General features: G+C 36.5%; 1 protein-coding gene across 1 annotated transcript; it reads left to right on the top strand.

The window, feature by feature from the left end:
• The first annotated feature begins 3,237 nt into the window (after window positions 1-3,237).
• On the top strand, window positions 3,238-18,210 carry LOC105056422 (uncharacterized). The gene is made up of 15 exons (XM_010938606.3): window positions 3,238-3,732; window positions 3,853-4,116; window positions 4,477-4,601; window positions 5,135-5,348; window positions 5,639-5,764; window positions 5,852-6,108; window positions 8,017-8,124; window positions 9,730-9,871; window positions 9,944-10,109; window positions 13,881-14,038; window positions 16,417-16,740; window positions 16,878-16,952; window positions 17,162-17,231; window positions 17,320-17,477; window positions 17,947-18,210. The coding sequence occupies exons 1-15, from the start codon at window positions 3,244-3,246 to the stop codon at window positions 18,094-18,096; spliced, it is 2,826 nt and encodes a 941-aa protein (XP_010936908.1). The 5' UTR covers window positions 3,238-3,243; the 3' UTR covers window positions 18,097-18,210.
• Window positions 18,211-19,179: the final 969 nt, after the last annotated feature.

Here is a 19,179-nt window from a genome sequence, read left to right as displayed (position 1 = left end):
TTATAATTTAGCTTGCAATCATTTTGGCCATAGCTTGAAATGATGCATTTGGGCCCAAATATATAAGATCAATTATTGGATTTGACCATGTCTCATTACTTAGTCATGTGACATATTTAATAAATTTGTAAACAAATACCTCTTGATAAAATAAAAAAAATGAAGTAGCTATCATAGGAGGACAGCGTTTTTAATCCTACATCGATTGTAAGACAAAAAAGACTTTGATTTATATAGAATGGGACATGTTTACCCTGTAGCAAGGCATCTTTTATACAAGATAAAATCATGCGGTATTTGATACGGGTCAATGTGGATAATACTGGATAAGTCTTTAACCATGACATTGACTATGTTTATGAAAATCACCTCCTATCAATACAAATAGAATCCCTCTCGACTAAGAAGACTACTGTCATGAGAGAACAGCACTTTTGGTTCCACATCGGTTGTGAGTTAAGAGAGACTCTGACTTATATGAGATGAAGTTTTTGCTTCGGATAAGGTGGTTAAGAGAGATTCTGACTTATATGAGATGAGCTTCGCTTTCCTCAATGAGATATTTTTTACATAAGACAAAATCATATGGCATCTAATATGGATCAAAATAGATAATACTTTATATGCATGGGTATAAAGATCGGAAAAATACCACGTAGAAGTGCTTTGGTTGTCCAATGCGCATCTCGTATGAGGCCTCCGTATTGCATGCATCAAATTCCATGGTGGATAACACACCACGCTTCCCCTTGCATTTCACCAATTCCCAATTGCGCCTCGTCCGCCATGCATGTGCTCCCGAATTTTCCTCAATGCATATGGGTGCGGGCCGTGCAGCCACCCACCCCCAAGAATCCTACTTTAATGACCAATGAACTCAAAAGACTTCTAAGCGGTGGTAGTGGTGGTGCTGGACTTGAGGGGGCACGGAAGATCGCATATGATGGGAGTGGTGACTGCATAGAGCACCGCAGTCTTTTTCTTTAGACCGAAGCGGAACTCCTCCAGGTCACGACGATTAGTCTAGAATAGAGTGAAAGAAATCAATGGAGATTGATTTCACAGAGAGGGTCTTTACGAGACTTTCAAGACTCAACATAGTGCCGCTGTTGGTGAAAGAAATAATTTGAGGATTGAAGTTAGCTATAACTTCTCGACGTCATCCCTGTCGTCATCCCAGGGGTTAGAGAGGCCGAATTTAAATAAATCAAAGAAAAAGAAAAAAGGATGAAAAAAATAGGAAGGATAACTGAAGTAGTCTTCTGTAGTGAATAATTGAAATTAAGTAGCTTAAAAATTGATTAATACAATGGTGGTTGGAAATAGGTAAGCTTTATCTGCGATCTTCCAGCACTTTCACATGTATGGCGGCCACAATGAATGCATGCTTAAAAGATTTAAAAAATATTTAAAAAATATATATAAAAAATATATAATAAAATAAATAATAAAATCAAATATTATTTAAAAAAATCATGTTCAATGCATCGCATTGGTTTATGAGCTAGTTTTGGTTAAATTTGGAGCTCACTTGAATTTTATCATTTTTTTTTCGTATTTATTTCCTTTGTGTAAAATTAATCTATCATCTAAAAAAAGATCATGCATCTTTTTATTTCAAACACATAAATTAATGATAAATACTCATACCAAGCACGCACTCTTTCTCTCTCTTGCATCCTGCTTCTTGGCTCATAACTGTACTTATTTTGCGTGGCAATTATATGATGAACTGCTATAACCATCTACTAAATATAATTTTCTCTCAGATTTCTTATATATGTCGATGCCTCTCTTTGTAATAACTATTTCATACGAATGAAGCATATTCACATGGTCCTTTCTTTGTCGGAAGCATATCACATGCTTCAATCAATCTATCTTTACTTTGAGGGAAAAAATTGCAGCTGGTTCCTCCAAATCTAACATGCTACTACTTGAGTGCATGGCTTCGAAGTTACATATCTATCCATATATAAATTCTTTTCACATACTGTCCATGCAAGATTATGTTATTTGTTTTCAAATGGTACAAATGCCTATGGCTATGCCCACGCTTATTTGTCTAATCATTTTTAAATAAGCTTTTTGTCCAACAATCTCATTCACATTGGTTTTATTTTACTTTTTTTTTTCAAAAAAATATCATGAAAAGAATGAAAATATTTTTATTATCCTTATTTATAAAAAATTAGAGATAAATTTTCAGTTCTACTTTCATTTTAAAAAGAGCTCCTCATATGAGTTTTATATAAAAATAACTACCCATTTCAAATATAAATTAAAAGTAACTATCTATTTTTGACTGAAATTATCCCTATATCCTTATATCTTTTAAAATACTGTAGTATTATATTATCATAGTGTAGTATTTCTTTACAATAAGGTAGTACTACATTATATTAGTGTAGTATTCTTTTATAATAATTCGGTACAATATTTTTTTATAAGGTAGTATTATATTATATTAGTACAGTGTTCCTTTGTAATAATGCAGTGTTGCTTTGTTGTATTATATTAGTGCAATATTCTTTTATAATAAAATAATATTATATTATCATAGTATAGTATTACTTTACAACAATACAATGTTGCTTTATAATAGTATAGTATAACTTTATAATAATGTAGTATTATTTTATAATAGTGCAGTATTATTTTATAATAGTGTATTATTATTTTATAATAGTATAGTGTTGCTTTATAATCGCAAAGATAATTAGATTATTTCATCCGATTTGAATAGCTGCTTTTAAGTTATATTTCAAATGAAAAAAAATTTTTACTTGAAATTTAAATGGGCAGCTATTTTTAAGTTTAAATTCAATTGGATATTTCTCATTATAATATTAAAAAAAAATAATTATTATAGAAATACATTATAGCTATTTATTATACATACAAAAATGGTTGATGTTTTTTCTTTGCACCATAATTATAAAAAAATATTTATTGAAATTTATTTTTTTATTAATTTTTTTTAAAAAATATATTGTTATAAAAATAATATTTTTATCAAATAAATAATGAATTATTTTTTATCGTTGTGGGTTATCTTTTTACACTAATAACATGAGAGGAGAGAGAAAGAAAGCATGGGCTTGGCAGCACTCTCTCCCTCCTTTTTTTAGTTTTTTTTTTTTTCAAAATTTTATTACTAATTTTTTTCTTCAATTATAACACCGATGTGGTAACCATTCTTATAGTGATTATTATTGATGGTCGTTGAGGTGGAGATCCGTTATGGTATTATACCGTTGTGAAACACTGAAACCTTGCTACCAGGACTGGAATCACTACCGTCCACCGCTGATCTACGCAGCCAAAATTATCAGAGGTCGACAGCCGTCCGATCTCAAGGTGGGAAACCCGCCTCTTCTTCCCTCCGATTCCCTTGGCCACTTTCCTCGCGGAATCCACTGCTCTACGCCGCCGCCTCCTCCGCCGCCCGCAGCCATGGGTTCGCCTTCCGTGATCCGAGACTTCGACATCTTCGAAAAGGTCCACGCCATCCTCCTTGCGGCCTCCGGCATCCCGCCGGCGCTCCATCGGCAGCTCTTCTGCAAACTCTCCTCCGAGACCTTCGACGGCGGCGAATTCTTCTCCATCGAGCCATGTGAGGGTGGCCGCAAGCGCCGTCTCGTCCTCTCCGCCAAGTTCCTAGCGAAGGAGTCCGACGTATTCCTCATCGACCACGCCTGGTCCTTTCGCCTCCCCGACGCCCTCAAGCAGGTCAGCACTCGGTTCCATGGTTAGGGTTAGAGTTGGAGCTCTCTTTAGATCATATATTTTTTTTCTTCGTACAGTTTTCTTTTGACTGATGTAAAAAGTTGGGATTTTGTGTGCTTTTAGCTGAGGGAAGTTCCGGGCTTAGCCGAGAGGATGGCAGCATTGATGTGCGTGGACCTTGATTTGAAGTCGGATACTGAAGAGCCGAAGCTCGAAAACGAGGGGGATGATAAGAGTGGAAACGAGGGAAATGTGTGGAAAGTCTTGGAGGAGGAGATGGACAGAGTGAAGGAGAGAGGGAGTGATGCTCCGGCCTGGTTGGAGCTGGAGGAGATGGGGATCGATGATGAGACGCTGCAGTCTCTGGATTTGTCTACCAAATTTCCGGTCCGTAGCACTTTTTTCAACTCAATATCTTTTGTTTCTACGATCTTCCTCACATTCTTCTGTACGTTTCAAATTTTTAAGCCTGAAGGTAAGTATCTGCGGATCTCATTGATTAAATACTCGAAAAAATATAATTTACTCTATAATGTTCCCTCTTATATTGGTATTATGTGGCTTTAAATATAGTGAATTTAAGGACTGGATAATCGTACTCAGTAACTTTCAAGCAACTTAATGTGTAAAAGATCTTGTATTTACTGCTATTTGCTTATCAATTCCTATTCTCTGACAATCCTTTTAAAATATACAGTGTATTTTCCCCATAATTTCCATTGATGGTTATTTTATTTTGTTTTTTAGAATCTGGTTGCCTTGAATCTCTGGGGAAACAAGCTTCAGGATGTAGAAACTGTTTTGCAGGAAGTTACGAAATGTAGAAAATTAAAAGCACTTTGGTTAAATGAAAACCCAGTTCTACAGAGTGGGTAAGTCTGGTTAGTTGCAAATTTCCCGTTTTCCCCATCACAATATAGCTTTTATTTAATTTCTCTTGCCACAATTTCCTTTACTTCTACTTTTGGAGGTTTTTTCCTTTTGGCAATTTTCTTGAGACTCCATCGAGTCTTACTGTTACCTCAGTTTTCATGCTCTTTGCTTTATGCTTTAATTTTAAGAAAATAGAAGAAAAAACTGTAGTTACAGGTACAGACATTTACTTTAGGTTCCTGTAATTGAGAAACAAGCAAACAATTATATCTTCATAAGAACAGACAAACAACCATGAGTTTTTTGTAGCCAAATCAAAATAATGATGCAAGTTTTTGTAACCAAATCAAAGTAATAATGCACAATGTTGACTGGTATGATTGACTTCTCACATTGTCTAGGAAAAACCTAATCACAATAGAGAGACATGTTGTTGTTCTCATTCTTTCTCAAGTGGTGAATATTTACATAACCGTGAAATGTTGTTGTTGCTCTCAGCACCTTTTTCTGATAGACTGTAATGCATTTTCAGGGGTGATGCTATTACAAAGGCAATTATTGACGGTATCCCAGGGCTGGAAATATATAACTCGTGTTTCACTATTAATTCTGGTGAGTGGGCATTAGGTTTTTGTGGAGGTATTTTTGGGGCAGATAATCCTGATTGCTCCTCAAATACCAATGGATCATTAGAGGGCATTGCCGCACTCGATCTTTCAGATAGAAGTATCCACTACCTGCCTAAGGTATGTTGCATCTAATCAACTGCAAAAATATGTACTTATATCCTTGCTCTTGTTAGATTTTGGATCAGCCATGTCCTATTACAAGAATGCTGCTTTTAGAATATAGCACTTGTCATGCATCCATTTAAATAATGTTTACTTGGTTCAAATGCTCGCCAACTGTTAGATTATGTAAGGTTTGGATCTCTTTGACTGTTGCACATAGTTTCTCATTCATCAATAGATCCAGATAAGTGAATTATTCTTCTGATGACATTTTAAATCCCTTTTCCCCCTTTTTTTTTTGTTAGGCATTTTCTCCTGTTTCAATGCCATCTCTTTCACATTTGAATCTTCAAGGAAATCCATTAGACCAAATTTCTGCTGGTGATCTATTTGGCATATTGAGCGCCTTTACTTGTTTGCAAGACTTGGAGGTACCTTTCTTGAATAGGTTGCTCTCTCTCAAATGAAAATGATATGGTGGGACAATTGTCTGACACCAGTACATTATTATTTTGTAGGTAGATATTCCTGGCCCTCTTGGAAACAGTGCAGTAAAGATTCTTGAATATCTTCCTAACCTCTTTTCGTTGAATGGGGTCAGTGCATCAAGAATAATTGAAGATGGTAAACATGTTATTTATTCAGCACTTCAACCACGTCTACCAGAATGGAAACCTACAGAACCTCTTGCTGATAGGGTTATTGGTGCTATGTGGTTATATTTGATGACTTATAGGCTAGCTGATGAGGAAAAGATTGATGAAACATCTGTTTGGTATGCATCTTCTTTATGGCTTTGCTTTAGATTTAGCTTTAGTTGTATGTCCTAGCAATTTTAATTTGTGAGGTAACATGTCCTTCATTATGGAAACTATTCAGTACTTTTTGTGGAGCATGGATATCATATTTAAGAACAAATAGCTACTGTAAAACTGCTGCTTTAAACTTGATGGTCTTGCTACTTTCCCTAACATCACACCTACAATGTAACCTTGTCAAGGCTGAATTTCAGTTAGTGTATCATCCCCTTCCTCACTCCCTTATTCACCCTGAATCGTCTTACCTTCTCTGATAAAATAGTTTCTCTCTGCATGGCATGCTGTTAAGTTTTGTTGTATTAGCAAGAGCTTATACTAAAACTAGAAATGTGCATCAAAACCCATTTTTCATTTTCTTTGCAACGGAGAGGAGTATTTGTTGGAAATTTGCAGATCATCTACATGTTTTTTTCCACCACTTTGTTATAATCTTGTTTTGTTGGTTGCTGTGACTATTGTAGTTATGTGATTTGACACTAATTAACCTGATATCTCATAGCGGTTTACACATTTCTATGGATGTGCTTTCCTTTTCCCTCTCCTTTGCTTCCTCAATATTTAAACTCTCAAATAGTTGTATGCAGCTCATAGAATATTAGGATATATATATTTTGTGGCAAAGATACATTAAAGGAGGATTCTTCTATCCTTCATCCTATATAAGTGTTCCATCTTCTATCAGGTGATTGGTTTCAGTATTAATTCTATTACTAGGTTGCAATTCATGCCTTTATGGAGACAGTAAAGAAGCTGCTCCTGTTGGAGTGCTAATATCCAAATCGGCAAAGGTGTCCATCCAAGTTAAATTTCAATATAATGATTCGAAACCATTCCTATTCATAAGTGGAGTAGCGGCTCTCACAAGGTTTATTCTATGACTACATAAAATGCTGCTGTTCCTGTCTTAAGGCTGAATTATATTCACTTTCATGTTGTTAGAAGTTCATTCAAGAGTTTTCATATTAGACATGAATTGGTCTGAGGCTATGGTTGCATTGATAACCTCTTATACACTAGTAGATAGCACCTCAGTTCAAAAATTCTGGACAGGTGTAACAAGTATTCCTTGACTCTTTGGATTTTTACAGCCCCTTTTGGAATAATAATCACAAGTTTAGTCCATGTCCAGCTGTAATCTATACACCAATCAAGTTAATGAGATGACAAAGGGTTAATAATCATCCAAATTGTTGTTTTCAATCATCCATTTTTCTGAACACATGCCTCTGTTTCTTAAATAGATCAAAACAGCATCCTTTTTTATATGTGCATATCCCTCCTAATGCCTGTTACTATTAAGAAACTACTCTTTCACTGTTTTTCATGCTCTTCTTGGTTGCTCAACCTTATCTCATTTACCAGGAACGATCATGATCGCTAGTACTCAAGATCTAAGGACCTTGGTAGTTAGGTGTTCTTCTCCTTTCTTCAATTATTTTCATATATTCTTGAGATCTGAGCCTTTGTTTTCTACTTATAAGAATATGATATACCGTCATTCCTAGCCACAAGGTTTTCATCTGCTTCCTACGTATCTTAGGACTTGGATGACCAAATCTTGTCAACTTGAAAGTGAAGGCTTTTCAACAGCCTTTTTTATCAAGGAGAGGCTATGTAATTGTAGATTATTAGACCATGTTAGACTTTAAAATAGTGCACACTCCCTACATATCTTAGGACTTGGATGACCAAATCTTGTCAACGTGAAAGTGAAGGCTTTTCAACAGCCTTTTTTATCAAGGAGAGGCTATGTAATTGTAGACCATTTTAGACTTTAAAATAGTGCACACTCCATGTATATGTGAGCATTTGTGTGTATGCATATCTGTATTGTGGATTCATTTATAACATGCTGAAGCATGTAGGTATGTAATGGATGAGTTGGGCTCAGCTTTGCAGCATAGTGATGAAGCAAACTTCAGAGTAGCTCCCTTTCTGTTCATGCCAGAAGGGAAATTGGAGTCTGCTGTGAGGTATTTTATTCTCACCATTGCTTTTATGCCTTTTCAGCTTTTCCTGGCATTTTTTTAATAGGTATGCATAGATTATATAAGTATGTTCTCTCCCTGCACATTTGTTTTTTAGCTATAATTTTTTTAATATGTATTCGGCAATCAGCATGTAGACTGTATGCTTGTGGAGATTATTTCAGTTTGACTACAGTCTGTTGCTAGATAGTCTGATGTTCAGATATCAAGAGCATGATGGTATTTCTTGGGATTATGGATGTAATATTTTATTTATGTACAAAGATTGATCAATCTCAGATGACTGAATGTAACCTTTAGCAACCAATCCATGTAAAGATAGGAGAGGCTAGTGAATTCTGCAAAAAATTAGCATCAAGATGGTGAAATACTTTATTAAATAGTAAGTCGTGTTCTAGCCAGTTCCTAGTTTGTCTTTTGTGATATAGAAAAACCTTCCCCATACTTTTCAAAAGGCTTAGGAAAAGATAGATGGGGTTTCGGAAACCTGGATGGAGCTTGGGATGAAGCAGGAAAAACTTGCATTATATTGGCATAGCCATTGATAGGTATGGGCAGAAAGAAAGGAAATCTCTAAAGCTTTTTCTGAATAGTAAAGCTTCTTGGTGTGGAAGATGATGGTAGTGGATGTGGAGGTAGAGGCAGATGTCCTACGAGAGGCCTGGGCGAACAAGGATGGTGAGGTGCCGGGCTTGATGTAGGGGATGGTTGGCTTCAGGAGCTCTGGTGGTGCAGGCTGAAGAGCCTTCATGGGCAGATTGATAGAAGAATCGAGAGAGAGAGAGAGAGAGAGAGAGAGATGATCAAATGGATAAGAGTTCTAGATGGTCAGGGGTCTCTTAGGAATTAGTCTGGTGTTGTCTTGAACCAGCAGTGCTGGTCAGAACTGAGCGGAACCAGCGGTATCAGGTGGTTCTGCTTGGTTTGGACCAGTTCAGACTGGTTTTATACCTATTCCAAATCGACTCGTAAATCTGTCTTGGTTCAGCCGGTTTAGTTTACTATGCCCTGAACTGGGTAGTTCAGGACAGTTCTGCAGGCCTTGCTTTTTAAAATCTAGAGTCTGATATGGTGTGGATGTTGTGGGGCTAATACTACCTTGCTTACAAAACCATGCTTTGTTTGACCTTATCATCTCTTTCAAGGTTGTCTTGAATGTGTCAAAGTCCCTTGGGGAGGGCTTGTTGGAATCCAATGTTAATTTCTTTTAGATGAGGTTTGTGTAATTGCATATTTATGCTTTATTCTTACAATCGTGTGGCAGCAGATTATAGGCCTTCAATATCTGAATTCATTATTCATTAATGTAGTTGTATACCTATATCTAACGGTTGGTATTGTTGAATGGTTCCTTGATAAAGCTTACATTTTAGAAGGTACTGAATTATACAGCATTGGTCTATTGACATATGGAGCAAATTATGTATAGCACTGGTCTAGCATCTGTTATAACAATGGCAATGTTTTATTAGTATGAGATAGCAAATGCTCTTTTAAGATGCCAGATGTTTGCTGGCCGATGCTCTTTCCTGTTAAAGTGTAAGTAGAGTTTGCTGGCTACTTGTTGACATTCAAGGGAAATTATTTTAGCTTTTCAGTTTTATGGCCCACTCGGGATGTTCATTATGGGGAAGAATGTACTCGTGACTTCTTATTGGGAATTGGAGAGGACAAACAACGTTCTGCTAGGCTTACAGCTTGGTTCCATACTCCAGAAAATTATTTCATGCGGGTAGCCCTTTTTCTCCTCTTACTGTTAAACTATCATAAGTTCAGCTTCTTAGTTATTCACTTTCTTTCACAGGAATTCAAAAAATATTGTCAACAGCTTGAATCAAGAGAATTTCTCGTGTCTGTCATGGAGGCCCTCACTACCAGAAGTATACGACCAAGTGATGGACGTGCTCGCCTGGTTTATACGGATATACCACAAGTTGAAGAATTTTTAACACGCCCTGAATTCATTCTCAGTAAGTGACTTTGCATTGTTATCTATATGCATCATTTTACATTAATTGCAAGATATTCTCTCAAGAAAAAATCTTCAGAGCTATTTTATGTAAAGCAGAAGATTTAGTAGTTAAAATTTGTTCCATTAGAGCTAGGGGTGGCAATCGGGTTAGGTCGGATATAAACGGATCAGGTCAAATACGAGTCGAGTCAAAAATTCTAATCCGGATCTGATATGTTTATTAAATATGTCAGATCTTAAAATCCGAACCCAATTTATTTAATAAACAGATTATTCAATCCGACCTGTTTACGATTCGTCTATAACCTAGTTAAAAAGATAAAACCTGACCCATTTATAATCCATTTAAAAAAATAAGGAAAACAATAAAAATCTGCTCCGCTCGACCGCCTCTTTGCCCTTGCCGCGCTCTTGCCGCCTTCGGCTCTACCTGGTCGGAGCTTTCGACTGCCTCCGGCTTCGCCCTCGTCCTCATCCATCCTGAACTCTGCTGCGATCCCCTCCATCGAGCTCCCAACCACCACAGGCTCTAACTTCATCTTCTCTCCGTTGTAGATCTGCGTGGGTCTCAGCCGTGCCATCGTCGATTCCAAGGATGAGACACCGAAGTAACAAATACTCTCCTTGGGCTTCCCTACCCTCGTCGATCTCAACTCCACCGCTGTCCATCTCCTAAGCTCCGTCAGCAGTGGCAGCGATGGAGATGGTGCCACCTATGGGCCCTGCTTGTCGTTTGCCAATGGGATTTGGGTCTAGCAGTCGCTGGAGTTGAAGCCGGTGTTCCAGAAGGTGGCACAAAGGAGGGGAAGAGAAAACCCTAGCTAATATGTGGGATTTGATGCGGTGGGCAAAGAAGAAGGAAGGGGGTAGCATGGCGTGTCATCCACCATGGGATTTGATGCGGTGGGGTAGCGTGGCATGTCATCCAACATGGGATTTGACGCGGTGGGGTAGCATGGCGTGTCATCCACTGTGGGATTTGATGTAGTCCAATTGCACCTCAGCGGAGGCGGGGTACTGCGAGGGATCGGAGGAATTAGTAAAAAAATGCGTTGGATGAATGGAAGGAGCCCATTAGCCTATTACCCAATTTGTTTAAATAGCTCAGTTAATGATATATCAGCTAATTTGGTCCAATTCAAAAATTATATGGGTTAAATGGGTTAAGCGGGTGAGATGTTTGAAATCTGAATATGATCCAAATAATAAACAGGTTAAACAGATCGATTTGTTTATTATCTAAACTTGTTTAGTCCCAATCCAAATCTGTTTATGGTGGGTCGAACACAAGTTGGGTTGGCGGGTCGGGTCATTTTTTGCCACTGCTAATCAGAGCGCCTAGTATCATCACTTGGTATCCTTCAAATCTATTGCCATAAACACGTCGGGTCATATTTTGCCACTCCTAATCAGAGCGCCTAGTATCATCACTTGGTATCATTCAAATCTATTACCATAAACACAAAATCATGATTTTTTCTGATTTCTGAATAATTGAGATATGCTTTACGGATCACATTAACCAACTATTCCTATTTTGCATTATCTCCGTTTGTAATATATACAAATGGTTGGTTGATAACTGTTTACGATGTCAAATAATTGGTGACAAGGCTTGCTCGTAGTGCCTATGGTTTTGACTTTTTACAGATACCCATTCAAACATCTCTAATTTATTCTGTTACATTAATTCGGAGGGTCTCATCATACTGCTGATTGCTACATCATTTTGTTTATTTTTAAGTGTCTAATTTTCTTTGGACATGCCATATTTCTTATAAATCTGATGTAATTTTTCTTGGAAAGAGATTTGTTCCTCGAGACTTGCAGTGGCTTGAAGTTTTTAGGAGTCTCAATCTGAATTTAATGCTTTGTTAGGTTTTTGGTTAGTCCTCACCACAACTTATGTTTGAGTTGATAGAACATCAGCCTTTGGGTGAGCCGGTGTTGGATTCAAGTCCTCACTTCTCCTAAATGTTGGTCTAGAAATTTCAATTGCTGTTTACAGGCTTCTGTGGAATGGAAGAGGGTGGACATGCTATATATTGTGCATGTGAACACATGGAGCGAACTGAATGGTGACTATGGAGTAGATGGTGGTGCAGAGTAGCACACTTTATGCACTTCTTGAGCCAAACTTGCCCGACCCATGTTCAACCTATGTGGCCTGGTTGTACCGTGTCAGCCTGCTGGCCCTTGTCTGGTTCCTAATGGCTGCATGAAGCATTAATTGCCCATTTAATGGATTAGAATGCATACATCAATATATTATATGCTATGTATATATTATGTATGTATGCATATATGTATAATTGTATATATTATGTATATATGCATGTATGTATGTGTATGCACCGGACAGAGTTCAACTTTATGACCCATGGCCTTGCAATTAGTACATGAAAGAGAAATCCATTTGTTTTTGACACTGTTCCTCAAGGCTTCCATTTCCAACATTGATCCAAACCTTCTTGGCTTCGAGAAAACTAATGTTTTCCGAATTATATTCAGCATGCAAGAAAACGAAAAATCCATGGCAGAAAATTTTTTGGAAGAATGGAAGATCCTTTCGAACAACCTATTTTAATAAGAAAGTCCTGTATCCTAAAATTAATTCATCAGGTTGATAATAAAATCCATAGATGTTCTAGCAGGCATTTTGCACTTGATTCACAACAAACACGCACAGGCATGCATGCATGTGGACACATCTGTATGTATGTATGTATCACACACACCCATAGATACATACATACATACATATGTGTGCATGCATGCTAAGACTTGGCACCTTGATCTTCGTATAGTGTGGTTATGAGTTTGAGAGATATAAGATGAGACTCCTGTGTCATCATTTCTCGAGTTAATAGTTTTATTAGCTATGACCAACATGCTTTATCCCTGCTAAATGTGTCAGGTTCGTGAATCTTTGCCTCTTCATCGATATACTTTCCTATTAGTGCTACTAATTTTAGTTTTTTTTCTTGCAATTCCCCTCTTTCTCTCTTGCTAAGGCCTTGTCCGTCTCTATCACATATTCCCATACCATCAGTTGGTCCTCTATCAATAGATATGTGGATAAGCTCTACTTAATATATTCTGGTTTTCGACCAGCTTGAATGTTCACATTTTGAGTCATATCTTCTATACTTATGCCGCACATTTGCCTCAACACTATCATCTCCAAAATGCTCAATTTTATTTTTATTTTGTAAACATTTCGATCCTAAAACAATTCGATACCTTTTTGTTAAAAAAAATCATTTCAGAGGCATGCAGTTTATTATACTTATTGGTAGTATATCCGCAATGCATATTTTCTCTTTGGGTTGATTCTGCATCTAGAATGGATTAATTTGGTCAATCCTTTGTAGCAATTGTTAGAGATTGCTGGGGATGCAAGTGGACAAGCCTGCAGGCCAAAATTCGTGTTTCGTGCTGGCTTACCACTCCAGCCACATGGAAAGTTTTGCATAACATTTCTCAAGGCCAGCCCATTTGCATCTCTAGAGATTGCCCTGTAATCTAACATGCCATGTCTAACTCTTTTCCCCGGCTTATTTTAACTCTTATGGTATATTTTCATGCGATTTTGTGGGGAAAAGATGATGGAAGATCAATATTTGTATTCATTGCTTTATAGCATCATACACTCATTCTAGTATCTGGTGAACATGTAATATATGATTGCCCTGGATGTTCTGGTTATGGCAATTGGTAGGCAGGTTATGGATATTTACTGTTGGCTAATGTTTTCTGCCATCTGCAGCAACTGATCCAAAGGATGCTGATATCATCTGGACAAGTATGCAAATAGATCCAGAAGTTAGGAAGGCTCTTGGACTATCAGACAACCAGTATATTAACCAGTTCCCTTTTGAAGCTTGCCTTGTCATGAAGCACCATTTGGCTGAGACCATTTATAAGGTTAGCATGCTCTCTGAAATTGGTATAGTGCAATTTTAAATACTGTTCTTTTTAAGGTTTTTGGTTTATTTTCAAACCAAGCGGTTCTGATGTATTAGAAGAAACTTGCAAACCTTGTGCATATACTTCAACCATGGGATTATTTCAAATAGAAATCCACAGGAAAAACGGTAACACAGGTACCACTTGTTATTTTGTCTATGTATGTGCATAATGCCAAACCAGTTGAGGTCATGAATTGCTTAAGTTCCACCTGAAATGTTAGTATTTTGGGAGCATGTTGCAAGACATGATGACCTATAAATTACTTTAAAGGCCCAAGTTGTAAATTTGAAGACCATGACGTCTGGCTCTAAGTTGCATGGACTCATAACATTAGGTTTAAATATCACCGTTCTTATATATTTAAACTTCCATTGTTTTGTTATTGACATGTCCTCACTGAAATTCTTGTGGAATAGATCCATTGATTTTTTTTGAGTGGATGAAGCAGCACCTGTTCAACTTTTATCTTGCTGAGGCCGAAGGGAGTCCCCGATATCCTTCCTTCAATCTTTTAGGACCTAAAGGTTTATTTTGTTTTGGAATACATGTCTTCAGTAAGCTTTGCATGCGAAGTAGGCATAGTTGCAGAGTCTTTTACCGAAAAGAGAAGAAAAAATAGTTGCATAGATTCACCAACACAGCAACAAAGTCGCACAAAAAAAACATGGAGGGAAAAAGGACGGAGATTTTCTTTTTTCTTTTTTTTTTTTTTTTTTTTTTTTTTTTTGTGGGGGTGGGGTGTGTGGAGGGGTGTTCATATGCCTGTCATGTAGCCTCAAGTAATTGAATCCAGGCAGGTGAACTTGGAGGAGGTTCGCTAGCCTGAGGAACAGGAAAAAGAATGGAACTGATTTGATATGCTAAAAACTTCTGCAGTTCTCTAGAATGTTTACAGGCTTATAATCTGATAATCAGCCTTTTGTCCATGGGACAGATGGTTTTGGTGAGGATAGGATTTTGTTGTCAGTTTTGATTATGGAAGAATATAGGCTGTATAGACTAAAGAATTTTGGAGAAGGATTTGAAAGCATCTTCTGTTTCAATTCTCAGTGTTGGATTGAAAATGTTGGTGATTTAGGATCCATACGATCAATGTCAGATAGCTCGAATAAATCTTCTCGCTCTATTTCTTGCTCTCTCTCTCTCTGTTCAGTTTTCATATAATGTCATTTGCTTTGGAATCCTCTTAGCCTGTTTATGGATCTTTTGGAGTAATTTTGTTGCTGCTGGAGTACAACAATATCCTTATTACCTATTCCATAAAAGTCAATCTTTGGATCCTTTTCTTTCCATATGTCTGTTCTAGTTTTTTAGTCCAATAAATACTGGAAGAGTGGAAGCTGAATACACAAATCTATTAGACACTTTCAGATATTTTGATGTGTGAAATACATCAGCTTACGTGCAGGAACTGTAATTCTTTAAAATTTGGTAGAGATGTGCTACGATAATGTTTTCTACTTACCTGTACTTTTGCTCTTATACATTTTGATCTATTGTTGACAGATATCGTGGTAACAAATTTCAGTGTTCCAGAGTCATTCTGATAGGGGGGAACCATTCAAAATTCAGAGAGAATATGGAGAATTTGTCAAATGTTATGAAAGAAATTGGATAATGACAAATGGAAAGTACAAAAATTGCATGGCATACAAGCTTTAATATATTTAATACCAATTCATGTAAAACAAGCATTTGGGTGGCAAAAGTAAAGATCAGTAGCAACAGCACTACCACCATTAATAGATGATATTGCTCATTTATAATCTATTAGTCTTGCTAAGAAGTAACAAAGAACTCATAAAATTTGTTTGTTGTTTATAATTCATGAATGACTCATGTTGGGAATAAGTTGCAGAGTTGTTTGACCAATGAAAAGTTCTCAAACAATTCATGAAGTTTCTGTATTTTAGATTGTATTGTTAGTTTGACAGATATTATGTACCTTTGTTTCGAGCTGAAAGATGTATATACTCCATATGATAAAGTAACTATTGTTTTTCCTTCTTTTTGAGAAAAAGAACACAGCAAATAAGTAGAAATATTGAGGTCATGGTACCCAGAGATGTTCTCTGCAAAAGTTTCATTAGTCCATTGGTTTGTTCTCGCCCTACTATGGTGCCACTGCATTCTTTATCTGTTGCCAACTTGCCACACTCTGCAAGAAAGTAGCAATTTCATACTATCGTATGTTTTGTATATTTCATACTATCGTATGTTTTGTATAATCGGTTTCTGCATTTGATAAAGTTGTATAAAGATATGATTGACTTTGCTTCTATCATTCCATGTTAGTACTCATCAAATCCCTTGAACCTTCCATCTCTGGACAGGCACAGGGCTCTCCTGAATGGCTTCAGCCTACTTATAACCTAGAAATACAATTGTCTCAACTCATTGGAGATTATTATGCACGGAAACAAGATGGCCGTGACAATTTATGGATTTTAAAACCATGGAATATGGCAAGGACAATTGATACAACAGTTACTGGTGACTTATCTGCCATAATCCGACTAATGGAGACTGGTCCTAAGATATGCCAAAAGTATATTGAGCGCCCTGCATTGTTCAAGGGGAAGAAGTTTGATCTTCGTTACATCGTCTTGGTTTGCAGCATGAATCCTGTGGAGATATTTCTCGCTGAGGTCTTTTGGGTATATCTATTAAATTCTCTGCTGTGGCTGTAGTTTGTCCTTCATCTCAAATTAATGATCTCAAACTGCTGTGAAATCTTTCAGCTTCAGAAAATTTTGGCATTTCACAGCCATGATGCATCAATTGCTTCTTGCAGGTTAGGTTAGCAAACAACCCGTACACATTGGATAAGGACAGCCTTTTCGAATATGAAACTCATTTCACCGTTATGGTAAGTTTATCATTCTTATCATGGTATGAAGATATTCTTCCAGAGTGGACATTTAATTATTTGTTATTGCCGATTTTATCTCAATTCTTGGATCCATTTAAGAACATTGTATAGCGTTCCTGCTAAACAATTTAACTGCATACATGGGAATTGTAACTCTCTTCATTATCTTTAATAAATTTCAACATGTTTCATTTTTTTTTTTGCAGAATTATAGAGGAAGACTGAATCACATGAACACACCAGATTTTGTGAGGGAGTTTGAAGAGGAGCATCAAGGTAGCATATCCTTCGGTTCCTATGAAGATTTTGATGTCATGTAAATCTGTCTTTGTGCTCTAATGATGGTAATGCAACCATTCTGCAGTGAAGTGGCTGGATATCCATCGAAGAATCCAAAATATGATCCGGTCTATCTTTGACTCAGCCGCAGCAGTGCATCCTGAGATGCACAGCCCATTTTCTCGGGCCATGTATGGGGTGGATGTTATGCTCGATCATCAGTATATGCCAAAGATTTTGGAGGTATGTGGTGATGGGTTTATCTTATGTTTCATTAGTTTCCATAGAGGGACAGACTATCGCAACCACCACCATCTTGTCCTCTTGTTTTCCTCCTCATCTACCAATAGATAATGTGAAACTAAAAGATGAAATTCAAATTTATCTGCATAATCTCAGATGGTTAATAAAGAATCTACATACACATGATTTTCCATGTCCTGTCGGTTTTAATTTCATTGTCATTTCTAGCTGTCTTATAGTTGCAATGAACCACAAATTTAAGTGTGGTCATCATCTTCCTATAACTGACGAGTGAAAAGTAGAACCTAAGGTAAAAATATGGTGTAGCTGGAAATCTTTTATATCTATTAGTAACTCAAAAATCTTTCATGGGTTATGTCGTAATAGAAAAGGACTGGATCTTATAATTCAAAATTCAATGCTTTATTTGTTACTTTAGTGATCGAGTAGCTTACCCTTCCAAATGCAGGTGACATATTGTCCGGACTGCACTAGAGCATGCAAGTATGATACTGAAGCAATTGTAGGAAGCGGTGGTGTTATCAGAGGTCGTGATTTCTTCAACTTTGTGTTTGGCTGTCTTTTCCTTAATGAGTCAACACATGTTACAAAACTGTAATCCTTTTGAGTTAAAAAAGAAACTCTTTTCATGTACTCGTAGCTTTTTTGGCAATTTTTTTTGATCAATGTTGATGGTAGATCTTTATAAAATGATGAGCTTATTGTTCTATTAGTTCACTGTTTCATGTTTATTTCAATCTTTTGGAACATCAGTTTTGCTTGTCTTGATGGCCTCCAATGATTTTTCCTGATGGACTCAGAAATGAACATTCATGCAATGCACGACAGAAATATCGGTGCTTGTGACCATATATGTTTATTATTTTTCAAGATCAAACCCTACTGATACTTTTCTTTCTCGCTTGTCGTTATTCTTTTTGTTTAAAATAGATAACTGAACCGTATGTAACACACACGAGCGCGCGTGCACATGCGTGTCTGTATATATATATATGCGTGTCTATATATATATATATGTGTATGTAGAAGGAGACACTTATTGTATATATATATATGCGTGTCTATATATATATATATGTGTGTGTGTGTGTGTGTAGAAGGAGACACTTATTGGTGGGAGTCGGAGATGATTGACTTAAGGAGATAATATATATACTTGTGTGTGTATAGAAGGAGACACTTATTGGTGGGTTAGGGATTCGGAGATGATTGATTTAAAGAGACAATATATATATATATATATGTATATATATATATATATATGTATATATGTATATATATGTATATATATGTATATATATGTATATATATGTATATATATATATATATGTATATATATGTATTTATATATATATATGTATATATATGTATATATATGTATATATATATATATATATATATATATATATATATATATATATATATATATATATATGTATGTATGTATGTATGTATGTATGTATGTATGGAAAGAGACACTTATCGGTGGGTTAGGGAGTCGGAGATGATTGGCTTAAGGAGACTGCATTAGCCGTGCAAGGTGTATCATACTTGCTAATATGGAGAAATTATTCATTGGATTAGGTCCGCTAGGCTGATGATCTGAGGGATCATTTTGTTGTTGCGTTCTGGTTGGACTGGACCACAAGCTCAGTGGTGGACCTGGTCCAAACAAATATTT

This window comes from Elaeis guineensis, chromosome 13, assembly GCF_000442705.2.
Source record: "Elaeis guineensis isolate ETL-2024a chromosome 13, EG11, whole genome shotgun sequence".
NCBI classification, from domain to species: Eukaryota; Viridiplantae; Streptophyta; class Magnoliopsida; order Arecales; family Arecaceae; genus Elaeis; species Elaeis guineensis.
The sequence above is the reverse complement of the archived record's forward strand: the minus strand, read 5'-3'. Positions and strand labels throughout refer to the sequence as shown.